The following is a 23648-nucleotide window of genomic DNA, read 5'->3' on the forward strand; positions in this document are numbered from 1 at the left end:
ATGCACTTTTATGATGGACAGATGCACTTTTATGATGATAGATGCACTTTTATGATGGACAGATGCACTTTTATGATGATAGATGCACTTGTATGATGATAGATGCACTTTTTTGATGGATAGATGCACTTTTATGATGATAGATGCACTTTTATGATGGATAGATGCACTTTTATGATGATAGATGCACTTTTATGATAGACAGATGCACTTTTATGATGATAGATGCACTTTTATGATGATAGATGCACTTTTTTGATGGATAGATGCACTTTTATGATGGATAGATGCACTTTTATGATGGACAGATGCACTTTTATGATGGATAGATGCACTTTTATGATGGACAGATGCATTTTTATGATGATAGATGCACTTTTATGATGGACAGATGCACTTTTATGATGGATAGATGCACTTTTATGATGATAGATGCACTTTTATGATGGACAGATGCACTTTTATGATGATAGATGCACTTTTATGATGGACAGATGCACTTTTATGATGGACAGATGCACTTTTATGATGATAGATGCACTTTTATGACGGACAGATGCACTTTTATGATGGATAGATGCACTTTTATAATGGATGGATGCACTTTTATGACGGACAGATGCACTTTTATGATGATAGATGCACTTTTATGATGGATAGATGCATTTTTATAATGGATAGATGCACTTTTATGATGGACAGATGCACTTTTATGATGATAGATGCACTTTTATGACGGACACATGCATTTTTATGATGGATAGATGCACTTTTATGATGGACAGATGCACTTTTATGATGGATAGATGCACTTTTATGATGGATAGATGCACTTTTATGATGGACAGATGCACTTTTATGATGATAGATGCACTTTTATGATGATAGATGCACTTTTATGACGGACACATGCATTTTTATGATGGATAGATGCACTTTTATGATGGATAGATGCACTTTTATGATGATAGATGCACTTTTATGACGGACACATGCATTTTTATGATGGATAGATGCACTTTTATGATGGATAGATGCACTTTTATGATGGACAGATGTACTTTTATGATGGATAGATGCACATTTATGATGGACAGATGCACTTTTATGATGGACAGATGCACTTTTATGATGGATAGATGCACTTTTATGATGGATAGATGCACTTTTATGATGGATAGATGCACTTTTATGATGGACAGATGCACTTTTATGATGGACAGATGCACTTTTATGATGGATAGATGCACTTTTATGATGGATAGATGCACTTTTATGATGGATAGATGCACTTTTATGACGGATAGATGCACTTTTATGATGGATAGATGCACTTTTATGATGGATAGATGTACTTTTATGACGGACAGATGCACTTTTATGACGGACAGATGCACTTTTATGATGGATAGATGCACTTTTATGATGGATAGATGCACTTTTATGATTAATAGATGCACTTTTATGATGGATAATGCACTTTTATAATGGATAGATGCACTTTTATGACGGACAGATGCACTTTTATGATGGACAGATGCACTTTTATGACGGATAGATGCACTTTTATAATGGATAGATGCACTTTTATGACGGACAGATGCACTTTTATGATGGACAGATGCACTTTTATGACGGACAGATGCACTTTTATAATGGATAGATGCACTTTTATGATGGACAGATGCACTTTTATGATGGATAGATGCACTTTAATGATGGACAGATGCACTTTTATGATGACAGATGCACTTTTATGATGGATAATGCACTTTTATGATGGATAATGCACTTTTATGATTAATAGATGCACTTTTATGACGGACAGATGCACTTTTATGATGGATAGATGCACTTTTATGATGGATAATGCACTTTTATGATTAATAGATGCACTTTTATGATTAATAGATGCACTTTTATGATGGATAGATGCACTTTTATGATGGATAGATGCACTTTTATGATGGATAAAGCACTTTTATGATGACAGATGCACTTTTATGATGGATAGATGCACTTTTATGATGGATAATGCACTTTTATGATGGATAGATGCACTTTTATGATGGATAAAGCACTTTTATGATGACAGATGCACTTTTATGATGGATAGATGCACTTTTATGATGGATAAAGCACTTTTATGATTAATAGATGCACTTTTATGATGAACAGATGCACTTTTATGATGAACAGATGCACTTTTATGACGGACAGATGCACTTTTATGACGGATAGATGCACTTTTATGATGGATAGATGCACTTTTATGGACTTCAAAACAGAAACAGCCATTCACTGCCATTATAGAGCTTGGAAGTCATACACACTTAGGATGGCTTGAGGGTGAGTAAATCATGGGCTAATTTTTATTTTTGGGTGAACTATCCCTTTAAGTTCACTGTTCATTGTTGTGTTTATTGTGGTTTACACACTGTTTCATTCACCTTTGTTTTCTTTCTAGCTTTGTATTTAGTTTATTTTGTTTGATTTAATAAATGTAAGCTGCAATTTGATGGGCTAATCCTCTCGCCTCATCTTCTTCTTCATCTTAACTTTATCATAATCTGTCAAAACAAAAAAGAATCTAAAGACTAACTGACACACTCACAATATTTCTTATTAGGAGGAGATGGGGAAAAAGAAAGACAAAAAGAAAGCGAAGAAGGATTCTGAATCCGACTATCCTCAGTCCTGGCTGATTCCCACCATCGTGAAATCCTTCAAAGTTGTTCTTCTAGAGTCCGCGTTCTTCAAACTCGTACAAGATCTGCTGGCGTTTGCTAGTCCACAACTTCTCAAGTAAGTGGTCTGAATTTCTGAATCTTGTCTTGTGCCACATGACTTTAGATTGGACTTTATGGTCTGCAAACAAAGTTATGAACAAACGTTCTTCCAGTAACATTAATAAAACGTTCGTTCAAAGTTTTCTGGCCTTTAATAATGTTCTCAAAACATTTGCACAAAACATTATTTATACATCGATCATGGAACGTTTTCTAACGTTCATTGGATGTTCGTCTAATGTTTTTTTGTAATGTAACTGCTTGTTTCAAAGCGTTCAGAGAACATTCAAAAGTAACATTTGCATAATGTTTGAAGAATGATTCAGTGAAATGTTCCTCAACATTCACATAACCAAGAAAAACATCTTTAATGATCAGAGAACAAAGCTTTTATAACTTAATGGGACTGTTAGCATGTTTCTGTTCGCTGGGCAGTTTTTATCAGTTATTATTAGTTCTTTCTGAATCTGGTGGAGCAATATGATGTGTTTTGTCACAGGTTAATGATAGCCTTCGTTCAGGACAAATCGAGCTACGCGTGGACCGGATACCTGTACGCAGTGCTGCTTCTGCTGGTGGCGTTTTTACAGTCCGTTATTCTGCAACAGTATTTCCAGCGGTGTTTTGTCCTAGGCATGAAAGTGCGCACAGCCATCATGGCTGCCGTTTATAAGAAGGTACGCTGTTAGATCTCGGTTTTGCACCAATCTATAATCTTCTTTGCAATATTCTGCATTTGTGGTTTTAGATGTCTGCTGTCATTTTAAAGTACCCCTATTATGCTTTTTCTGATATTCCCTTTCATGTAGTGTGTAATAAAACTGTTTGAGAGTGTAAAAGATCTGCAAAGTTTCAAAGATCAAAGTGCAGATAAACTGCAGTTTTCCAGTTTTACTTCCTACATACACCTACGTAGGTTTGTAACTAATTTGCATAATTCCCGCCTCTGGTCTTGATTGGCTGATCAGCGTCTCTTAGCCCCGCCCTCAAACACTGTAGTTTATCTGAGACTGGAAGAGTTTGGTTTGTGTTGTTCGTGTCGAGAAGACGCTGTTTTCTGCTGACAAAGCAAATCCACTTTGATGAGATTGATACGGTAAAACCCACGCCATCGTCACTGTTCGTATCACTGAGATCAAGAGCTGAGATCCAGATATGATAATGAGCGTTTGCTCTCTGACCAATCAGAGCAGAGCAGCTCTCAGAGAGGCGGAGCTTAGAGAGATTGAATCTTTGATGGAAAGAAAAAGAAAAGAGCTGATGCTCCAGTGGAGATTAAAGCTAATTAAAGAGTTTTTGACCTTACATTAATGTAAACTTGTTGTAGGAGACTCCGAAACATTAGAATAGCATACGAGGGGCATTTTAGCAGTCTAACCATTTAGTTGCATCACAACCAGTGGATGATTTTGTGACTCCTTTCAGGCATTAGTTATATCTAACGACTCCAGGAAAGAGTCGACGGCGGGAGAGATCGTGAACCTGATGTCAGCGGATGCTCAAAGGTTCAACGACGTCACCAACTTCATTCATTTGCTGTGGTCGTGTCCACTGCAGATCGCTCTGTCCATAGCGTTCCTGTGGATCGAGCTGGGCCCGTCGGTGTTAGCCGGCCTGTTGGTGATGGTGCTGATGGTTCCCATTAACGGCTGGCTGGCCACCAAATCCAGGACCTTCCAGGTGATCACGCTTCAGAAACCATTACTCTTATGCTAGGAAAGACAAAAGAAAACACAGTAACACTTTCAATGAAGCCCATGCTCATAATGAATTAGAGCTCCATTTAGTAAGTATTACTATATTATAAATATATTTATAAAGACTCAATAAGACCTATCCTGCATTATAAGAACAGTTATAGTTACATTTATATTGTTTTTATGATTACTTCTAAGTCATGCATTTGCTTTTCCAATGCACATGCTTATAATCCATTATACACCTATTTATAAGTATTAATTAGTCAGTCGTACAGTTCCATGAATGTATTTGTAAAGATGCAGCCTGCATTGCTATAATGTTATTATATTATAGTTACAGTGACATTTGTAGAAAGTGTTACCGAAAACATGATTTTTAAAGAAACATGCTTCTTTTCAGGTGGAAAACATGAAATTTAAAGACTCGCGCATGAAGATTGTGAATGATATATTGAATGGAATCAAGGTAAGTGGTTTCCTACACTCCTCTAACATTCAGGACAAATGGAAATATGTTTTTGTGACGTGTATTTTCTCATTTCTTTGTCGTCTGTGTGGTAGATCCTCAAGTATTACGCCTGGGAATCATCTTTTGAGTCTCAGGTCCAGGGTATTCGAGAGAAGGAGCTGAAGGTGATGAGGAAGTTCGCCTACCTCTCGTCCGTCTCCACCTTCATATTCTCATGTGCTCCAGCTATTGTGAGTATAATAATGTCTTATATACAGTATGATTTTCTATTGCAAGGTAACACTTTATAATACTGTTTCTTTATTAATGAATAACTACACAGGAACAAATGAGTAACGCATTATTAACACTCTAGTAACTGCTGTTAACTAACAAGAAACTCTGATTAACGAATTAGTAAATAGAAGTAATAGCGCTCAGTCAAATGTGGTAGTTTGCTAATTATCTATTAGCTAATCAATAACTACTATTTTTCATACCTCACTGAAGACTATAAGAACTACTACAGTGAGGAAAATAAGTATTTGAACACCCTGCTATTTTGCAAGTTCTCCCACTTAGAAATCATGGAGGGGTCTGAAATTGTCATCATAGGTGCATGTCCACTGTGAGAGACATAATCTAAAAAAAAAAATCCAGAAATCACAATGTATGATTTTTTAACTATTTATTTGTATGATACAGCTGCAAATAAGTATTTGAACACCTGAGAAAATCAATGTTAATATTTGGTACAGTAGCCTTTGTTTGCAATTACAGAGGTCAAACGTTTCCTGTAGTTTTTCACCAGGTTTGCACACACTGCAGGAGGGATTTTGGCCCACTCCTCCACACAGATCTTCTCTAGATCAGTCAGGTTTCTGGGCTGTCGCTGAGAAACACGGAGTTTGAGCTCCCTCCAAAGATTCTCTATTGGGTTTAGGTCTGGAGACTGGCTAGGCCTCGCCAGAACCTTGATATGCTTCTTACAGAGCCACTCCTTGGTTATCCTGGCTGTGTGCTTCGGGTCATTGTCATGTTGGAAGACCCAGCCTCGACCCATCTTCAATGCTCTAACTGAGGGAAGGAGGTTGTTCCCTAAAATCTCGCAATACATGGCCCCGGTCATCCTCTCCTTAATACAGTGCAGTCGCCCTGTCCCATGTGCAGAAAAACACCCCCAAAGCATGATGCTACCCCCCCCCATGCTTCACAGTAGGGATGGTGTTCTTGGGATGGTACTCATCATTCTTCTTCCTCCAAACACGTTTAGTGGAATTATGACCAAAAAGTTCTATTTTGGTCTCATCTGACCACATGACTTTCTCCCATGACTCCTCTGGATCATCCAAATGGTCATTGGCAAACTTAAGACGGGCCTTGACATGTGCTGGTTTAAGCAGGGGAACCTTCCGTGCCATGCATGATTTCAAACCATGACGTCTTAGTGTATTACCAACAGCAACCTTGGAAACGGTGGTCCCAGCTCTTTTCAGGTCATTGACCAGCTCCTCCCGTGTAGTTCTGGGCTGATTTCTCACCTTTCTTAGGATCATTGAGACCCCACGAGGTGAGATCTTGCATGGAGCCCCAGTCCGAGGGAGATTGACAGTCATGTTTAGCTTCTTCCATTTTCTAATGATTGCTCCAACAGTGGACCTTTTTTCACCAAGCTGCTTGGCAATTTCCCCGTAGCCCTTTCCAGCCTTGTGGAGGTGTACAATTTTGTCTCTAGTGTCTTTGGACAGCTCTTTGGTCTTGGCCATGTTAGTAGTTGGATTCTTACTGATTGTATGGGGTGGACAGGTGTCTTTATGCAGCTAACGACCTCGAACAGGTGCATCTAATTTAGGATAATAAATGGAGTGGAGGTGGACATTTTAAAGGCAGACTAACAGGTGTTTGAGGGTCAGAATTCTAGCTGATAGACAGGTGTTCAAATACTTATTTGCAGCTGTATCATACAAATAAATAGTTAAAAAATCATATATTGTGATTTCTGGATTTTTTTTTTAGATTATGTCTCTCACAGTGGACATGCACCTACGATGACAATTTCAGACACCTCCATGATTTCCAAGTGGGAGAACTTGCAAAATAGCAGGGTGTTCAAATACTTATTTTCCTCACTGTATGTACAGGTTCATAACTAATATAAATAATGCATGATGTATAATATAAATTAATGGTAACCCATTAGTAATAAATCAAGTGTTACTACATCTTTCTAAAGGAACTACTAATGATTTGGATCAGCGTCTAAAGTGAAGGTCATAAACACTCTAGTAATGACTGAAGTGTCACCAAATTACAGGAATTACTATTCAAAATCTCAAAAGCTGACAATGACTTCAGTCAATATTAGAGAGTTATCATGTTTTTCACTTTAGATACTGATCCAAATAATGAGTAGTTCCTTTAGAAGGATGTAGTGACACTCGAGTCATTACCATGGCCCTAGCCAGCTATGAGGTCACCAAGGTCTGGACCTCGGTCATTTTTTTCATATTCAAAAATAAAATTTCAAGCTCTCTGAATGAGTATAATTTTATATATATTAAGCTTACTTATGTTTTAAATATTATTGTGGGATTCAATAGATAATAGAATGATCTTTGTAAACATCTAAGATTTGAAAAGGCCTACTTAAATGCTTTTTAAATGTGTTTTTTGGTTATGGGACAGCAGTTTGCACCAGTTCTGTAGAATGGCCCAAGGTCAAATTCCTATATATATATATATATAAACAAGTAATAAAAACTCAGTGAGTGTTTTAGCGCAATTTTCTCACCTCATGGGATCACAACATTAAGAGATAGTAAATCTTTTCCTGGATTTTTTTTGTGCGTTCCCGAGATTAGACCTTCCTTAATATAATGCCGTAAACCCGAAGTCTCTAGGTGGTCTGGTTGAGGAGTAGATAGAAGTGCAAGATTGGTGCGCACAGACAGAACAGAAATCATGAGTTAACAATCGCAATTTTGTCCGGAGGAAAATTGCGCTAAAAAAGGGTCGCAGCTTAATCTCCATGGGAACATGTGGGTCCAATAGTCTAAGAGAGGAAGAGGATAGAGATCAGAAGGAGACAAATGCGATGTCAAAAAGAATGACAAAAGAATGTCTTGTCTATTTTAAAGTTTAGGCTATATGTAGTGTAGCCTCTGTAATGAGTTGCATTTGTGGGTGTTGTTCTAGCACAATTCTTAACTAATGACCTCACTAATTTTCAAACCCTGGTTACGGCCTTGGTCATTACTAGTGGGTTACGGTACCTTTTATTATAAATGATGCATTATTCATGTTAATTATGAACCTGTATATAGTAGTTCTCTGGGAGGTATGAAAAAAATCACTAATAGCTAATAATGAACGACCTCATTCAACTGAGCGCTATTACTTACTAATTCATTAATCAGAGTTTCTTGTTAGTTAGTTACTAGAGTGTTAATAATGCGTTACTCATTCGTTCCTGTGTAGTTATTCATTAATGAAGGAACAGTATTATTAAGTGTTACCCAAGTTGTTCACAGCATTATCGTTATTATACTTAATTTCCCTGAACATATGTACAGATGTCTTAACATAAATAACTTTCAGTGGTGAATGAGATGAGGGATCCTCAGAGTCCGGCTCAGTCTACAGTGGATTCACAGCACAGTTTAAAATCTACTGAGATCCCGAATGATTGAATGTCAGAAAGCAAGCAGCCCATGATAGACACTGAAGTCGTGTGTGGTCATCCTCAGGTTTCTCTCGCGACCTTCGCTGTGTTTGTGTCTGTGAGTCCTGATAACATCTTGGATGCAGAGAAAGCTTTTACCTCGATCTCACTCTTCAACATTCTGCGCTTCCCTCTCGCCATGCTCCCACAGCTGATCTCTAGCATGGTTCAGGTATGGCAATCAATGCATTATTACACTGGAAAAAGTGATCAGTTGACTTAACTTTTAGTAATTTTTTTTTTTTTTTTTTTATTAACTAAAAATTTTGTAAACATGTTGCCTTAAAATATAATGTAAAATTATTATAGTAAATAACTTCATGCTTAATCGAAAAAATTAAGTATTGTGGAATTGTCAAGTTCACATAACTTAATTTGTTCAATTAAGCATTAAGTTTATCTACTTAATAATTTTAAGGCAACGTGTTTATTACATTTTTTTTTTTCATTTTTTATTAAAAATGCACTGTAAAAAAAGTTGCTGCCTTAAATTTTTAAGTACAATAACCTTTAATGTTTAAGTAATTTCAACTTAAAATACATTAAACTGACTTAAAACAATTGTTGAATCTTGTATAACTTGTATAAGTTGAAAATTGCTTAACTTATTTTGATGAGTTAAAGCAATGTAAAAACATATGTTGTCATTATTGATCATATCATTTTTACAGTGTATATGTTTATATTGTTATCTGTACGGAAGCATCGGTACAAAAAGGTTCATTAGTTAACATTAGTTAGCTACATTAGTTAGCATGAACTAATACTGAACTGCACTTATACAGCATTTATTGATCTTTGTTAATGTTAATTTCAACATTTACTAATACTTGACTAAAATCTTGTTAACATTAGTTAATGCACTGTGAACTAACATGAACAAACAACGAACAGCTTTATTTTTATTAACTAACATTAACAAAGATTAATAAATACTGTAACAAATGTATTGCTCAATGTTAGTTCATGTTAGTTAATACATTAATGTTAACTAATGAACCTTATTGTGAAGTGTTACTGAAGCATTTTATTGCTACCTTTCAATAAGCTTTGTTTGCGGTTATAAAAGTATTTTTGACCTTGTTTGAAATCTAACAATACTTTCTCCACTGTTCAGACGACTGTATCTAAGAGAAGACTCGAGAAGTTTCTGAGTGGCAGTGATCTGGACACGACGGCGATAAAGAATGACGACAGCAACAGTGAGTCAGGAACTCTTCTCAGCGCTCAGCTGATTCCTGATCTTGAATAGTTCAAGTCCAAGCTTCCAGCCAACATATTACCTTCTAAGAACGTTTTGCCAACGTTCACTTGGTTATGAAAATGTTATTTCTGAATTATCTCTAAATGTTCAAAAAACAAAAATGTTTTAAAAATGTTTTTTTCTTAATTATACAAAAGTTAAAGCCCCCCTGTAGTCAATAATTCCATGCCTTAAAACTCATCTTTAATCACCAAAATGACATTTAAAGGTTTTTTACTTGAAAAAATGTCTTCATGCCTTAAAATATCTTGAATGTAACTCGACACCCTTGCCTCATTTAGTATGCGCGGTTCTATGAATATGCAAATGAGCCCCGCCTCCACTCACTCCCTCAGCTCAGAGATCCACTGGTTGACGATCACATGTTGATCTGATTGGTTACAAGGTAGTTTGTGACGTCAGAAACACCAGCGATTTCAAAGCGTGTTTTTGAGACTGTCTTTGGTTCACTGCAGTTTTAAGGAGAAAATACTCAGCAATGGTGTCGACTTATGAACTTACACATGGTTTGTCTTAAAGCAGATTAAAAACACCACATAGACACATCAACAACATTAAAAGCTGGATTTACACCACAGGGGGACTTTAAATGGAACATTCCATTGTATCATTCTTCAAATGTTATGGGAACGCTACATTCTAAAACAAGTAGTAACATTAAAAAAAAATTTAAACAAACATCCCAGATTCTCAGAATTTTGTCTGACATTCTCTCAAAGTTATGAACCAACGTTCTTCCAGTAACGTTAATAGAACATTCTCTCAAAGTTATCTGGTTTTTAATAATGTTCTAAAAACATTAGCACAAAAACATTATTCATACATCGTTAATGGAGCATTTATGGAAGTTCGTCTAACATGTTTTTGATGCTACTACTTAAAAACAAATTAAAAAGTTGAAAAAGTAAACATTAAAAAGTAACGTTTCCATGATGTTTGAAGATTGTTTCCTTAATATTTGTATAACCAATTTATGTACATTTTGAAAGTTAGTGAACCTTCGGAAATATTTTTTTTTTCATTCCTTAATGAGAACGTTATCAGAACATTATTAGATCATATTTTTGTTATCTGTGATCCAACTAATACATTTCAGAAAAAAAAGCCCCCTGACTGATGTGTGGATAATGTTTTTGTGCTGATGTCATTAATAGAGGCTGCGGTGAACATGACTGACGGCACGTTCGCCTGGGAGAGAGGAACAGAACCAGTGCTCAAACAGTGAGTTCTGCCCTGTCACTCACTATATCTTTACACTAATACAGTATAAAACAGATGATACAATGATGATTTAGGATTACTCTGGTGTGTGTGTGCGTGTGTGTGAGTGTGTGTGTGTTTGCAGGAGTGTGTGTGTGTGTGTGCGCGCACGCGCGTGTGTGTGTGTTTGCATGTGTGTGTGTACTATCTAGCTGTTTTCACTCTGGATTTTAATCGATGTGTGTGTTGTTCAGTGTGTCTCTGGACATTGCCCCGGGTCGTCTGGTGGCAGTGGTGGGAGCTGTGGGATCGGGGAAGACTTCACTGATATCGGCTCTGCTGGGAGAACTGCACTGCCTCAAGGGACACATTAATATAAACGTAATCAAACGCATCTTATTATGAAAGATTACTGTAACTCTTCTCTGCCGGCTGTACGTTAGTGATGAGTGTTTCTCTGCTGGCTTGACATTAGTTTTGTGTGTGTGTGTGTGTGTGTGTGTGTCTCAGGGGTCGGTGGCGTATGTCCCTCAGCAGGCCTGGATCCAGAACGCCTCACTGAAGGATAATGTCCTCTTCGGCTCGGAGTTGGATGAAGAACGGTACCGGTCCGCGGTGGAGGCCTGTGCTCTCGGGCCCGACCTGGACCTGCTGCCCGGGAGAGATCAGACCGAGATCGGAGAGAAGGTGAAGAGCACTGCTTCCCAGCTGTTAGTTCTTGAGTCTTTACATATCAGAAAACTGAGACTGGCGAACATTTAGGGCCCTATCATACACCCGGTGCAATGCAGCGCCAGGCGCGACGCAAGTGTGTTTTGCTAGTTTCACTTTCAGCCCGACGCAATTTTCATTTCTAAAGCCCAAAACACACCCATTACTCATTAAGAGAATAGGGACAATACTTTTAGACCATGCGCAGCGCCGAACATTTTTCCTGTCGTTAAACTAGCAAAAGTGGATTCGGACCGACCTAAGTGGACTTGTGCCGTGAGCTTTAGACCGTGAGCTTCGATCCGTAAAATAGGACCCACAGTCACAGTTGGCATATTCAGTGGTGGATGTAGGCATGATTATAAGGTTATAAAAATAAAACCGGCAGGGAATGTTCTGTGTAAGTTCGCTTTAGGTTGTCACATAACCTCCCTGCAACATTCTGGGAAGGTTAGCTTTTTTTTACAATAAGAACAAAGAGAGAACGTTTCCCAGAATGTTATTATTTGGTTCCCCAAAAAATAACCAAACGGGAACCATATGGGAACATTGGGAGAACGTTCTATGTTTGCTGGGCTGCACCTGTTTCTGAAGATTGATTTATCGAACTAGTCAAGTACAGCTATTATGATGAATGTCATTATTTGCACTGAACTTTATATTAGACTGTAAATTGACATTAAAGTCTGCTTATGTTATTTACAAATTTTGAAGGTTGTCGTTCAATTCATGGTGATTTCAGAAATCGCTCATTTATATGGAAAGCCAAATCAACAGAGACTGAGACTGTCTTTGGTTCACTGCAGTTTTAAGGAGAAAATACTCAGCAATGCTGTCGACTTATGAATTTACACATGGTTTGTCTTAAAGCAAATTAGAAACACCACTTTAGCCGCGTTTACCTTCCACCGAAATTACCCGGAACAATTTGTCCCAGGAACTTTTTGTCCCACAGACCTGTTGCTGTCTGCATTTCCACCACGGTCTAATGTACCGTGAAGATGAAGCAAATTAGTAAGGCACTACTTTTCAGTTCCTGCTGGATTTTATCCTCTGAATTTAGGCTTCATAAAGCCTGAACCTTGTCGTCTATCTATCGGCGTATTTTTTAAACTCCATTGTTGATTGGAATAGCAAACAACTGTTACTGCATGCACCGCAACACATGGTGGTTAAAATAAAACACACCTGCGGTGGAAACACACCCAAGTGCCAGCCCAAAGTCCCTACTTCCTGCGGTGGAAACGCGGCTATAGACATATAAACTACATTAAGAGTTGAATGTTTCATGTTTGATCTGCTGTGCCGCAGGGCATCAATCTGAGCGGCGGGCAGAAACAGCGGGTGAGTTTGGCCCGGGCGGTTTACAGCTCCGCTGACGTGTTCTTTCTGGATGACCCGCTGTCTGCTGTCGACTCGCATGTGGGAAAACATCTGTTTGAACGGGTGATCGGACCCAAAGGACTGCTCAGAAATAAGGTAGGAGACTAATGTCAAAGTCAACACTCAGGCTGCCATAGTTTCTTGAAAAAAATAAGCAAATCCAAGGCTAAAAAGCTTATAAATTATAGGCTAATTTCACTGTTTTATGTTTTAGGCTAGAACTTTAGTTCTGAGAAAGTTATGAACAAACGTTCTTCCAGTAACATTAAAGGATTAGTTCACTTCAGAATTAAAATTTCCTGATGATTTACTCTCCCCCACGTCATCCAAGATGTTCATGTCTTTCTATCTTCAGTGGAAAAGAAATGAAGGTTTTTGAGTAAATCACTCCAGGATGTTTCTCCATATAGTGTCTTCAATGGGGTTCAACGGGTCGAAGGTCCAGATGTGAGTTTCAGTGCAGCTTCAAAGTCTCGACACGATCCAGCCGAGGAATAAGAGTCTCATCTAGACAAACCAGCGGACATTTTAGAACAAAATATATAATATATACTTTTTAACCAAAAAGTATGAAAGAAAGACATGAACATCTTGGATGATGTGGGGAGAATAAATTATCAAGAAATTTTTATTCTGAAGAGAACCAATCCTTTAATAGAAGTTATCTGGTCTCAAAACTTTAGCATAAAAAGTTATTTATAAATCATTCACGGAACGTTTTATTTCAGAAACATTGTAACATTTTTTAAATGTTACTACTTGTTTCAGAACTTTCAGAGAACATTCAAAAGTAACATTCACAAAATGTTTGAAGAATGATGAAACGGAATGTTCCCTTAATGTTCATTTAACCAAGAAAAAATGCTTTTAAATCATTTTGAGTGTTCAGAGAACATTCCGAAATAACTTAATGGGAACGTTGACAAATAGCTGGGATACTCACTATATTATTATACATGTCAAAAGCACATTTTCAGCTTGACTTAAATTTCTGCATTGCTGTACTGTTCTCTGTCCTTGTAGACTCGTATCCTGGTGACACACGGGATTAGCTTCTTGCCGTATGTAGATGAGATTGTGGTGTTGGTGAATGGGGTTGTGTCCGAGGTGGGATCATACGACGCTCTTCGAGCCAGTAAAGGCGCTTTCAATGAATTCATGGAAACTTACGGCAAAGAGGAAAGCAAAGCTAATGACAATAAAGGTTTGTCTACCATCGAACATTTGCATTTTCTGCTGAGGTTCAGATAGTGTCCTAAATTCTAAAAAAGCCATCTGAACACATTCTGAAAGTTTTAGTACAGGACTTGCAATGTCTACATGAGTCATGCTTTATTTCTTGGTGCGAGTTGTCTTTCCTCAGTAACACTGTATCTCGACGGTCCACTTCAGACATTCTACTAGCTATAAGTAACTTTGCAACTACATGTCAACTTCAGAGTTAGATGACTTGTAGTTGCAAAGTTACTCACAGTTAGTAGAGGATCTGAAGTGAACCATTGAAGTAACCCTTTCCTCATGCTATCCTGATCGTGAATGCCTGAATCTGTCAACCGGAATGCAACAGACACGTTTACCTTACATTACATTTTGTTACAAACTGCTCCGAGACTTGGGTTGAAGATCTAAATGCAGCTTTACTGGGACAGTCCAGAATCGTAACCAATATAATGAGCAAAGGGTCAAACAATCCAAATGAGCAACAGGGCAGAAAACACAGGCTAAAGGAAATACAGAAAACAGGCAGAGAATTAAAAAAACAAGACACAGGAAACCAGGAAAACGCTCAGAAATACAGTGTAACAACATACAAGACTTCGCAAAGAATGACTGAAACCCCAGGGCTTAAATAGGCAAGAGTAAACGAGATAATAACACACAGGTGAAAGTAATCAGAACATGATGAGGCCAGGCAATGGTTTCTGGGAAATGCAGTCCATGACGTGATTAAGCAGATGGAAGGAGCGCCCTCTGGTGGAGATCATGGGCACTCCAGCTGGTGGCTGTGACAATTTTATTGATTTAGTTTTAATTAATTTATTTGATTTCAATTCATTTTTAATTAGGCTACATTTTATGAATTAAACATAATTAAACAAACACTTGTAAACATACTTTATCAGAAGAAAACAACATTAAATAACCTGTTAAGCATGATGGTATTATGCAATCATTTAAGACATTTCTCTTTATATGGAAACGTTTTTGTCATAAAGTGTTCTTTAAAACTGAGTCAAGAACGTGAGGGTTCTATACAGAACCCCAGTGTAACTTTTTTTAAGAGTGATATAATCCTCTAACCAAGGTGACGGGTTATGGACAGTATTAGCCCAACTGAAGACCACGTGTGGTCGGAGAGTTGCAATATATTAAAGTTTAATGGGAGCAGATAAAGCAGTGTGGAAATTTTCTTCTCCATTTCTTCAATATTAGCCAAAAAGCATGCAGGGATCCACACTATGGACCATTTGGGCACACTTGGCAAACATTTTTAATATCCAATAATGTACACTAACATTCAAAACTTTGGAAGAATTATGATTTTTAAATGCTTTTGAAAGAAGTCTCTCACCAAGGCTGCTTTTATCTGATCAAAAATACAGTAAATACAGTGAAAAAAATTACAGTTTTAAAGCGTAATTTACTCTTTCAATGTTGAACACAATTGTGCTGCTTCATATTTTTGTGGAAACCGTGACACATTTTATTTTTCAGGATTCTTTAATGAATAGAAAATTGAGAAGAAAATAATTTATTTGAAATATAATCTTTTGTAACATTATAAATATCTTTACTGCCGCTTTTGATCAATTTAATGCATCCTTGCTGAATAAAAGTATTCATTTCTTTAAAAAATATATTTTTGAAAGGTTGTGTGTGTTCATAGATTTGGGATGCATGAACAATAAATGATCTCTAAAGCATTACGTAGAAACAAGTATACTTGAAATGCAGTATGTTTTTGCACTACTTGCATCAAAACACAAGTCTTGATGCTCATAAACGGTGTGATTGATTGTAATTGTGTGTCAAACAGCAGCAGCTCTGGGGTCCGACTATGAAGAGATCGACACCCTGCCGGAGGGCTTGGAGCCTCAGGCCGATGGCTCTCCAGAGGACATCGTCTCAAACACACTGAGGAGAGAAAACAGCTTGCGTCACTCTCAACGAAACGGAAGGTAAACCAAACACACCATCGAGAAACATGTTAGAACAACAAAAGATTTTATTCCACACATGCACTATTTCACACAGATAAACTGAATGTTGCCCCACTTGAGTCGTTGCCAACGCTCTAATGCACTCTATAGTCATGATGATCTTCACAAATGCAACTGAAATACAACAGCAGACTTCATTGCAAGAGTGCAGTTTTGTGTTCACCAATATTTATATTTATATTTTTTGTCTTTAGTGTGAGAGTAAGGAAGAACAGCTCTCTCCGAAGTAAAAAAGACTCTGGTGATAAGAAAGGACAGCGACTGATTGAGAAGGAGACAATGGAGACCGGAAGGGTACATGATAGGAACTAAAAGCTATTATGATTCTCCATGTTTTGTCATCTGTTTTCCCCCTCAGTAATTGTGCAAATTATTTTTTGATCCATGTACCAGGTGAAGTTCTCAGTGTATCTTCAGTATCTGAGGGCGATGGGATGGTGTTACGTCACCTGGAGTTTCCTCATCTACTTCATCCAGAATGTGGCCATCATTGGTCAGAATCTGTGGCTCAGTGACTGGACTAATGATGCTGAAAATTATTTCAACAAAACCTACCCAAATCATATTAGAGACACGAGAATAGGTGTCTTTGGAGCCTTGGGAATTGCACAAGGTATGAGTAGAAAGAAATACTTTGAGAAGTATAAATCGAGAACATGATATTTTTGTGATTTAAAGAGGCTAGTTCATTATTTTGGGTGTACTAGAATAGGTTAACATGCTTTTGTGCAAAAAACAGATTTATTTTACATACTATACATTATTGCAGCACCTCTATTCCGAGTCTGTCTGAATCGAGCTGATTTCTACAAAGCCCCGCCTTCTGAAATGCTCAGAGTGCTCTGATTGGCCAGCTGACCTAGTGCGTTGTGATTGGCCTGGATCAGTGTTCTCTGGTTCTCTGTTTGATAGAATAAATCCCTTTGTGCAAGACTATGAGCTTTGCAACTTTGCATGGCGCTGTGACCATGAACCACAATAGTCATATCCATGTGATCAGCCTCCATGGCCAAACACTCATCCCCAGTTTGATCTAAATCAGATAAAGAACTCAGAAAATATGAGACTTTTCCTGTTTACATTTTGACAACAATGTTTGAGATATCAAAAATCTGTACGCAATTAGCATCTCCAATGTGTGTGAGAATCGCATGAACGAAAAAATTCACATTAAATCCAAAATAGCTGACTTCCTGTTGCTCGGAGCAAATGATTGTAATTTAAAAAGTTGTCTGCCTCGATGAGAACAGTTTGTGTGCAGAGTTTGGTGGCTGTAGGTGAAACTAACCCTGCAAATGTGCCATAGTGTTCCCGTTATCTTGGTCTGAGACTCTCGGCTGAAGGAAAACCGCTCGGAGAGATGGACAGTCTATCACAGGGATATAATTTGGTCATGAATTTTATAATAAGAATAAACGTTACCCAAATTTAGTTCACATCAATTACGTGTTGTAGATTATATACTTGTTAGTCATGATGATCTACATATTAAATGATCAAAAGCATTATAACAAAATTGTGGGTCATAGCCATGGTATAGAACATGAGTGAAGGCAAGTCATATTGGCATCATTATCAAAGCTATTCTCAGTTTAGACCATATAGAGTGATCTGATGTAGGAAAATAGGTCTTGTGAAATTTGGAGAGTTTTAGCTCTTAGTGATGACAAGTCTTTTGTTTCACAGAGAAAAAACGGTGGAAGAAGTACATGAATTATCCTTCATGACTAAGTGACGTTATGTCTTTCTCTGCCAGGATTTCTGGTGTTTTTAGGCACTATACTCCTAGCTGATGGATCCATTTGTGCGTCCAGGACTCTACACACAAACCTGCTGTCTAATATTCTGAAAGTACCCATGGTGTTCTTTGATACCACACCTTCAGGACGAGTAGTGAATCGTTTCGCTAAGGTATATCACTTTTAACACTGAACACAATTTTGTTGATGTTTGCTATAAAGCCAAAACAATCTACAAATTGCATTGAGTTGTATAATTAGTGGGTCTGAAGTTACGAAGGCCAGAGACAAGCTCATTAACATTCTATACACTCTTAAAAATAAGGGTTGTTTAAACAGTGATGCCAAAGAAGAAGCATTTTTGGTTCCACAAATAACCTTTCAGTGATCAGTTCTTAAAGGGGTCATGAACTGGATTATTTTCTTATTTATCATGTTTCCTGTGGTGCCCTTATAATGTTAGTATGGTTTTTACATCAAACATGATCATAATTTAGAAATAAAAGGCATTTTTCCAAGCCTGATTTTAGCCTCTGATTTGAACGCTCTGTTTGAAGGGGCGTGTCTATGTGAGACTTCAGTGTAAACGCCTACTGCTGTGATTGGCTGAGAGACTTCAGTGTAAACGCCCACTGCTGTGATTGGCTGAGAGACTTCAGTGTAAACGCCCACTGCTGTGATTGGCTGAGAAACTTTAGTGGTAACACTCACTGCTGTGATTGGCTGAGAGACTTCAGTGTAAACGCCCACTGCTGTGATTGGCTGAGAAACTTTAGTGGTAACACTCACTGCTGTGATTGGCTGAGAGACTTCAGTGTAAACGCTCACTGCTGTGATTGGCTGAGAAACTTTAGTGGTAACACTCACTGCTGTGATTGGCTGAGAGACTTCAGTGTAAACGCCCACTGCTGTGATTGGCTGTGAGACTTCAGTGTAGACGCCCACTGCTGTGATTGGCTGTGAGACTTCAGTGTAGACGCCCACTGCTGTGATTGGCTGTGAGACTTCAGTGTAAACATCCAGTGCTGTGATTGGCTGCTGTGAGACTTCAGTGTAAACGCCCACTGCTGTGATTGGCTGAGAGACTTCAGTGTAAAAGCTCACTGCTGTGATTGGCTGAGAAACTTTAGTGGTAACACTCACTGCTGTGATTGGCTGAGAGACTTCAGTGTAAACGCCCACTGCTGTGATTGGCTGAGAAACTTTAGTGGTAACACTCACTGCTGTGATTGGCTGAGAGACTTCAGTGTAAACGCCCACTGCTGTGATTGGCTGTGAGACTTCAGTGTAGACGCCCACTGCTGTGATTGGCTGTGAGACTTCAGTGTAAACATCCAGTGCTGTGATTGGCTGCTGTGAGACTTCAGTGTAAACGCCCACTGCTGTGATTGGCTGAGAGACTTCAGTGTAAACGCCCACTGCTGGGATTGGCTGAGAGACTTCAGTGTAAACGCCCACTGCTGTGATTGGCTGAGACTTTAGTGTAAACGCTCACTGCTGTGATTGGCTGAGAGACTTCAGTGTAAACGCCCACTGCTGGGATTGGCTGAGAGACTTCAGTGTAAACGCCCACTGCTGTGATTGGCTGAGAGACTTTAGTGTAAACGCTCACTGCTGTGATTGGCTGAGAGACTTCTGTGATTGGCTGAGAGACTTCAGTGTAAACGCCCACTGCTGTGATTGGCTGAGAGACTTCAGTGTAAACGCTCACTGCTGTGATTGGCTGTGAGACTTCAGTGTAAACGCCCACTGCTGTGATTGGCTGAGAGACTTCAGTGTAAACGCTCACTGCTGTGATTGGCTGAGAGACTTCAGTGTAAACGCCTACTGCTGTGATTGGCTGAGAGACTTCAGTGTAAACGCCCACTGCTGTGATTGGCTGAGAGACTTCAGTGTAAACGCCCACTGCTGTGATTGGCTGAGAAACTTTAGTGGTAACACTCACTGCTGTGATTGGCTGAGAGACTTCAGTGTAAACGCTCACTGCTGTGATTGGCTGAGAAACTTTAGTGGTAACACTCACTGCTGTGATTGGCTGAGAGACTTCAGTGTAAACGCTCACTGCTGTGATTGGCTGAGAAACTTTAGTGGTAACACTCACTGCTGTGATTGGCTGAGAGACTTCAGTGTAAACGCCCACTGCTGTGATTGGCTGTGAGACTTCAGTGTAGACGCCCACTGCTGTGATTGGCTGTGAGACTTCAGTGTAGACGCCCACTGCTGTGATTGGCTGTGAGACTTCAGTGTAAACATCCAGTGCTGTGATTGGCTGCTGTGAGACTTCAGTGTAAACGCCCACTGCTGTGATTGGCTGAGAGACTTCAGTGTAAAAGCTCACTGCTGTGATTGGCTGAGAAACTTTAGTGGTAACACTCACTGCTGTGATTGGCTGAGAGACTTCAGTGTAAACGCCCACTGCTGTGATTGGCTGAGAAACTTTAGTGGTAACACTCACTGCTGTGATTGGCTGAGAGACTTCAGTGTAAACGCCCACTGCTGTGATTGGCTGTGAGACTTCAGTGTAGACGCCCACTGCTGTGATTGGCTGTGAGACTTCAGTGTAAACATCCAGTGCTGTGATTGGCTGCTGTGAGACTTCAGTGTAAACGCCCACTGCTGTGATTGGCTGAGAGACTTCAGTGTAAACGCCCACTGCTGGGATTGGCTGAGAGACTTCAGTGTAAACGCCCACTGCTGTGATTGGCTGAGACTTTAGTGTAAACGCTCACTGCTGTGATTGGCTGAGAGACTTCAGTGTAAACGCCCACTGCTGGGATTGGCTGAGAGACTTCAGTGTAAACGCCCACTGCTGTGATTGGCTGAGAGACTTTAGTGTAAACGCTCACTGCTGTGATTGGCTGAGAGACTTCTGTGATTGGCTGAGAGACTTCAGTGTAAACGCCCACTGCTGTGATTGGCTGAGAGACTTCAGTGTAAACGCTCACTGCTGTGATTGGCTGAGAGACTTCAGTGTAACGCTCACTGCTGTGATTGGCTGTGAGACTTCAGTGTAAACGCCCACTGCTGTGATTGGCTGAGAGACTTTAGTGTAAACGCTCACTGCTGTGATTGGCTGTGAGACTTCAGTGTAAACGCTCACTGCTGTGATTGGCTGAGAGACTTCAGTGTAACGCTCACTGCTGTGATTGGCTGTGAGACTTCAGTGTAAACGCCCACTGCTGTGATTGGCTGCTGTGAGATTTCAGTGTAAACGCTCACTGCTGTGATTGGCTGAGAGACTTTAGTGTAAACGCTCACTGCTGTGATTAGCTGTGAGACTTCAGTGTAAACGCTCACTGCTGTGATTGGCTGAGAGACTTTAGTGTAAACGCTCACTGCTGTGATTGGCTGTGAGACTTCAGTGTAAACGCTCACTGCTGTGATTGGCTGAGAGACTTCAGTGTAACGCTCACTGCTGTGATTGGCTGTGAGACTTCAGTGTAAACGCCCACTGCTGTGATTGGCTGAGAGACTTTAGTGTAAACGCTCACTGCTGTGATTGGCTGTGAGACTTCAGTGTAAACGCTCACTGCTGTGATTGGCTGAGAGACTTCAGTGTAACGCTCACTGCTGTGATTGGCTGTGAGACTTCAGTGTAAACGCCCACTGCTGTGATTGGCTGCTGTGAGATTTCAGTGTAAACACCCATTGCTGTGATTGGCTGTAAGACTTCAGTGTAAACGCCCAGTGCTGTGATTGGCTGCTGTGAGACTTCAGTGTAAACGCCCACTGCTGTGATTGGCTGTGAGACTTCACTGTAAACGCCCACTGCTGTGATTGGCTGCTGTGAGACTTCAGTGTAAACGCCCACTGCTGTGATTGGCTGTGAGACTTCAGTGTAAACGCCCACTGCTGTGATTGGCTGTGAGACTTCAGTGTAAACGCCCACTGTTGTGATTGGCTGCTGTGAGACTTCAGTGTAAAGCCCACTGCTGTGATTGGCTGTGAGACTTCAGTGTAAACGCCCACTGCTGTGATTGGCTGAGACACTTCAGTGTAAACTCCCACTGCTGTGATTGGCTGCTGTGAGACTTCAGTGCAAACGCCCACTGTTGTGATTGGCTGACAGCTTTGCATATGAAATAGCTAGTATTACAAGTGGAACTCTCTCAAAATCTTTTACTACGTTTTTACTATTACAGCTATTGAGATTAAGGAATACACAAATATTTAGATCTATTCCCATCACATGAAAGGTTGCAGTGATGAACATTGAGCAGATGACAGACAGGCACTTTTAAGTTAATAATAAAAAAAATACTTACCAAAATGTGTTTTAATCCATTAGTCTCGCTGTAGTCAGTTATTTTTTTCGATTATTTTTCGAATAGAATAGTCAGAGTGCTGTATAGAGATGAAACAGGTATAGTTTAGTAGTTTAATTACGGTTATTACAACGTATTTGTCATCTGCTTGTATGTATCCATTATTTATTAATAGCCTACAAGTCTGCTGTTTCGGACCAGGTCCGAATGATGATCAAACATACTGATGAGTTTAATAAAGTTTATTGTACATCACACAAAAGATGAAGCGTCAGTTTTACTTCAGAAAATAGAGCTGAGTAAACACAGTAAGTTATAAGAAGTGCGCAAGTACATAAACGAATTTCGGTAGAGTTGAGGGAGCATTCCTGTGGGCGGAGCTTAGTCAAAAAACGGTTTTAATGACGTCATTAAAGAAGGAAGTAGAGGGATGTAGTCCAAACGGGCCGTTCGATGTAGACGACTTCTGTTAAATAAAATATCTCGCTTGGCATTGAACTTTGAGCTTTATAATTTTACAGATATTATTTATACTCTAACAACAACATTACACACTAACTAAAGTTTGAAACATGGGATCACGAAGAACGGGACCTTTAAACTGAAATATTGTTTTTCGATTTGGCTTATATTTAGGATATCTTCACTGTGGACGAGATGATCCCGATGTCCTTCAGATCCTGGATTCTCTGTTTTCTCGGAGTTCTAGGGACCTTGTTTGTCATCTGTCTGGCTACTCCAATCTTCACTGCAGTTGTTGTACCAATGGCTGTTGTCTACTACTTTGTGCAGGTAAGACAGCTAACAGTAATGCTAAAACAAATAAGCGGTACTCCGTGGACACTGGGCTTTTTAAAAACTTGACAACATGTTTTTCTCACATATAGTAAGTAAAATAATAAAAAAATGGTCTAAACCCGCTTCCTGTGTTTCAGAGGTTCTATGTTGCTACATCCAGGCAACTCAGACGACTGGATTCTGTGTCTCGATCTCCCATTTACTCTCACTTTGGAGAAACGGTGTCAGGCATCTCTGTGATACGGGCGTATGGGCATCAGCAGCGTTTCCTAAAGCAAAATGAGGACACCATTGATCAGAATCTCAAAAGTGTCTATCCTTGGATTGTTTCTAATAGGTCAGAATGTGTAGTATATCCCGAGCTTTTCGCCGAGGGATAACTCTGTGTTTGCTCCTGAAGCTTCTAATG

The 23648-nt window shown here is 39.3% G+C and overlaps 1 protein-coding gene across 3 annotated transcripts in view; it reads left to right on the plus strand.

Annotated features, from left to right (window-relative positions):
* The window catches only part of abcc2 (ATP binding cassette subfamily C member 2), a 44443-nt gene that overhangs the window by 14637 nt on the left and 6158 nt on the right, over positions 1-23648 (plus strand). For 2 of the 3 annotated variants that reach the window (XM_081351725.1, XM_081351727.1), the window contains 18 exons: positions 2630-2805; positions 3289-3466; positions 4215-4469; positions 4890-4955; positions 5051-5188; positions 8684-8830; positions 9776-9860; positions 11077-11143; positions 11377-11503; positions 11633-11809; positions 13145-13312; positions 14240-14420; positions 16254-16395; positions 16632-16731; positions 16831-17050; positions 18194-18348; positions 23078-23233; positions 23377-23576. In XM_081351725.1, the coding sequence (XP_081207851.1) occupies positions 2630-2805; positions 3289-3466; positions 4215-4469; positions 4890-4955; positions 5051-5188; positions 8684-8830; positions 9776-9860; positions 11077-11143; positions 11377-11503; positions 11633-11809; positions 13145-13312; positions 14240-14420; positions 16254-16395; positions 16632-16731; positions 16831-17050; positions 18194-18348; positions 23078-23233; positions 23377-23576 (2738 nt within the window). The remainder of the gene's footprint in view (positions 1-2629; positions 2806-3288; positions 3467-4214; positions 4470-4889; positions 4956-5050; positions 5189-8683; positions 8831-9775; positions 9861-11076; positions 11144-11376; positions 11504-11632; positions 11810-13144; positions 13313-14239; positions 14421-16253; positions 16396-16631; positions 16732-16830; positions 17051-18193; positions 18349-23077; positions 23234-23376; positions 23577-23648) is intronic. The other variant, XM_081351726.1, reaches the window with a different exon arrangement.

Source organism: Scardinius erythrophthalmus, assembly GCF_964197995.2.
Source record: "Scardinius erythrophthalmus genome assembly, chromosome: 21".
In the NCBI taxonomy this organism is placed as follows: domain Eukaryota; kingdom Metazoa; phylum Chordata; class Actinopteri; order Cypriniformes; family Leuciscidae; genus Scardinius; species Scardinius erythrophthalmus.